This window comes from Buceros rhinoceros, unplaced genomic scaffold (assembly GCF_000710305.1).
Source record: "Buceros rhinoceros silvestris isolate BGI_N320 unplaced genomic scaffold, ASM71030v1 scaffold18442, whole genome shotgun sequence".
Lineage (NCBI taxonomy): Eukaryota > Metazoa > Chordata > Aves > Bucerotiformes > Bucerotidae > Buceros > Buceros rhinoceros.
Genome location: NW_010398539.1, coordinates 8,874 through 10,280, shown reverse-complemented (window position 1 = coordinate 10,280; position 1,407 = coordinate 8,874). Strand labels below are relative to the sequence as shown.

The window sequence follows — 1,407 nt, the reverse complement described above, 5'->3', positions numbered from 1 at the left end:
TTTCCCTTCAGTAGGTTTTGGTTTGGGCTTTTAGTGACTTCAATATGAGCCTGAATCTAGGACGTGCGATGTGTGAAAACTTCGTGGTTCTTCTCTTTGATCTTCATAAAAATGGAGCAAAATTCAGAAATCTGGATATATGCAAGGCTCAGAATTTGGCAGAAAGTCTTTATATGTGAATTACATCATTTTTATCCATGCTGGAGGATTTTATAGAGAAACACAGCAAGAATTTCTTACTGGAAAGTTTTCTCTTAAAGTGTATTGTCTCCTGAATTTTGATCTGAATGTGTGTTTGTGTTCTTTGCAGTTTCTCAGCACTCTCTTTGCCCCTTTAAATTTTGTGATGGAAAAAGTAGAAAGTATCCTGCCCTCCAGTCTCTGGCACCAGCTGACGAGGATCTGAGGAAGCACGCCTGCTGACTGACTGCCACGACATCTCTGTGCCAACTTTTTGTTGACCACAAGAAAGCATGATAAAAAAGGGAAGCAGTTCTAAGACTTAAAAACTCTTCATGGATTGTCTGTTCTCATATAAAAACTGTTTTGTTGTACAAAATACATTGATGTTAGGTTCTATTATATTTTGCCTTCAGAAAAGAAAAACTTAAAAATAAACTTTTGTGTATTGCAGCATTGCTGTCTTTTGGCTTCTTCTTCAAAGCTCAGACTCTGTTCTTAAACACACGTGGTGTATGTGCTTCACCACAGCTAGGGCTTGGCTTTCTGTTCAGTTAATGAAAAAACACTAATAACTTCACAATTAAGCAACAGTATCACTGTATTTTCTTAAGGAGTTCAATTAGGGTGAAGCCCTCACTGCTACAGACAGTCTAGATGAGGCTTCTAGACAATTAAAAAGTTCTTGCTTAAAGCAGCTTTGGGCTCTCCAGGCAGTTTGGACGGCCTTGGGCTTCTGATTCTCACCCCTGCACAGAGGTCAGTTTTATCTTCATTTGAATTTTCAAAAGGTCCATGTATTTGACAGTTTTTCTTCACACCAGGGTTATTTCAAGTACCTCCAGAAGCTCTATGTGCGTTCTTTTGTCTACAGAACAGAGCAAAGTTCTCTTCAGGCAGAGAACTGCAGAAAAATTTACCCGTAGAGAGTGATTGTTGTGTACATGCTCTCACATATTTCTTGCTGAGTTTTCATTCCATTGCTGATATTATCCAACCATCAAAAAGCAGGTACTTTCTCCTGTACGGATTAACCATCAGCATTATAAACGGTTGCTTGAGACCAGGAGCTCATTAGGAAAATCGGTGTTGGTTCATGCACAATTAATAGAGGGGCTGGCATTTCATCATTAGTGCTTACCTCGGGAAATCTTACCCTTGTGCTGTGAGGGGTTCAGACAAAGTATTCATTTATAACTTAGCCGCTATAGATGCAAACTTCCTGCA

At 39.3% G+C, this 1,407-nt stretch overlaps 1 protein-coding gene across 1 annotated transcript in view; it reads left to right on the top strand.

Annotated features, from left to right (window-relative positions):
- LOC104489039 (suppressor of tumorigenicity 7 protein homolog) overlaps positions 1-633 on the top strand; it is a gene marked incomplete at its 5' end in the record, with an annotated part of 24,538 nt that extends 23,905 nt beyond the window's left edge. Inside the window, one exon of the mRNA XM_010131152.1 lies at positions 311-633. Within this exon, the coding sequence (XP_010129454.1) occupies positions 311-406 (96 nt within the window). The remainder of the gene's footprint in view (positions 1-310) is intronic.
- Between the last annotated feature and the right edge of the window lie 774 nt (positions 634-1,407).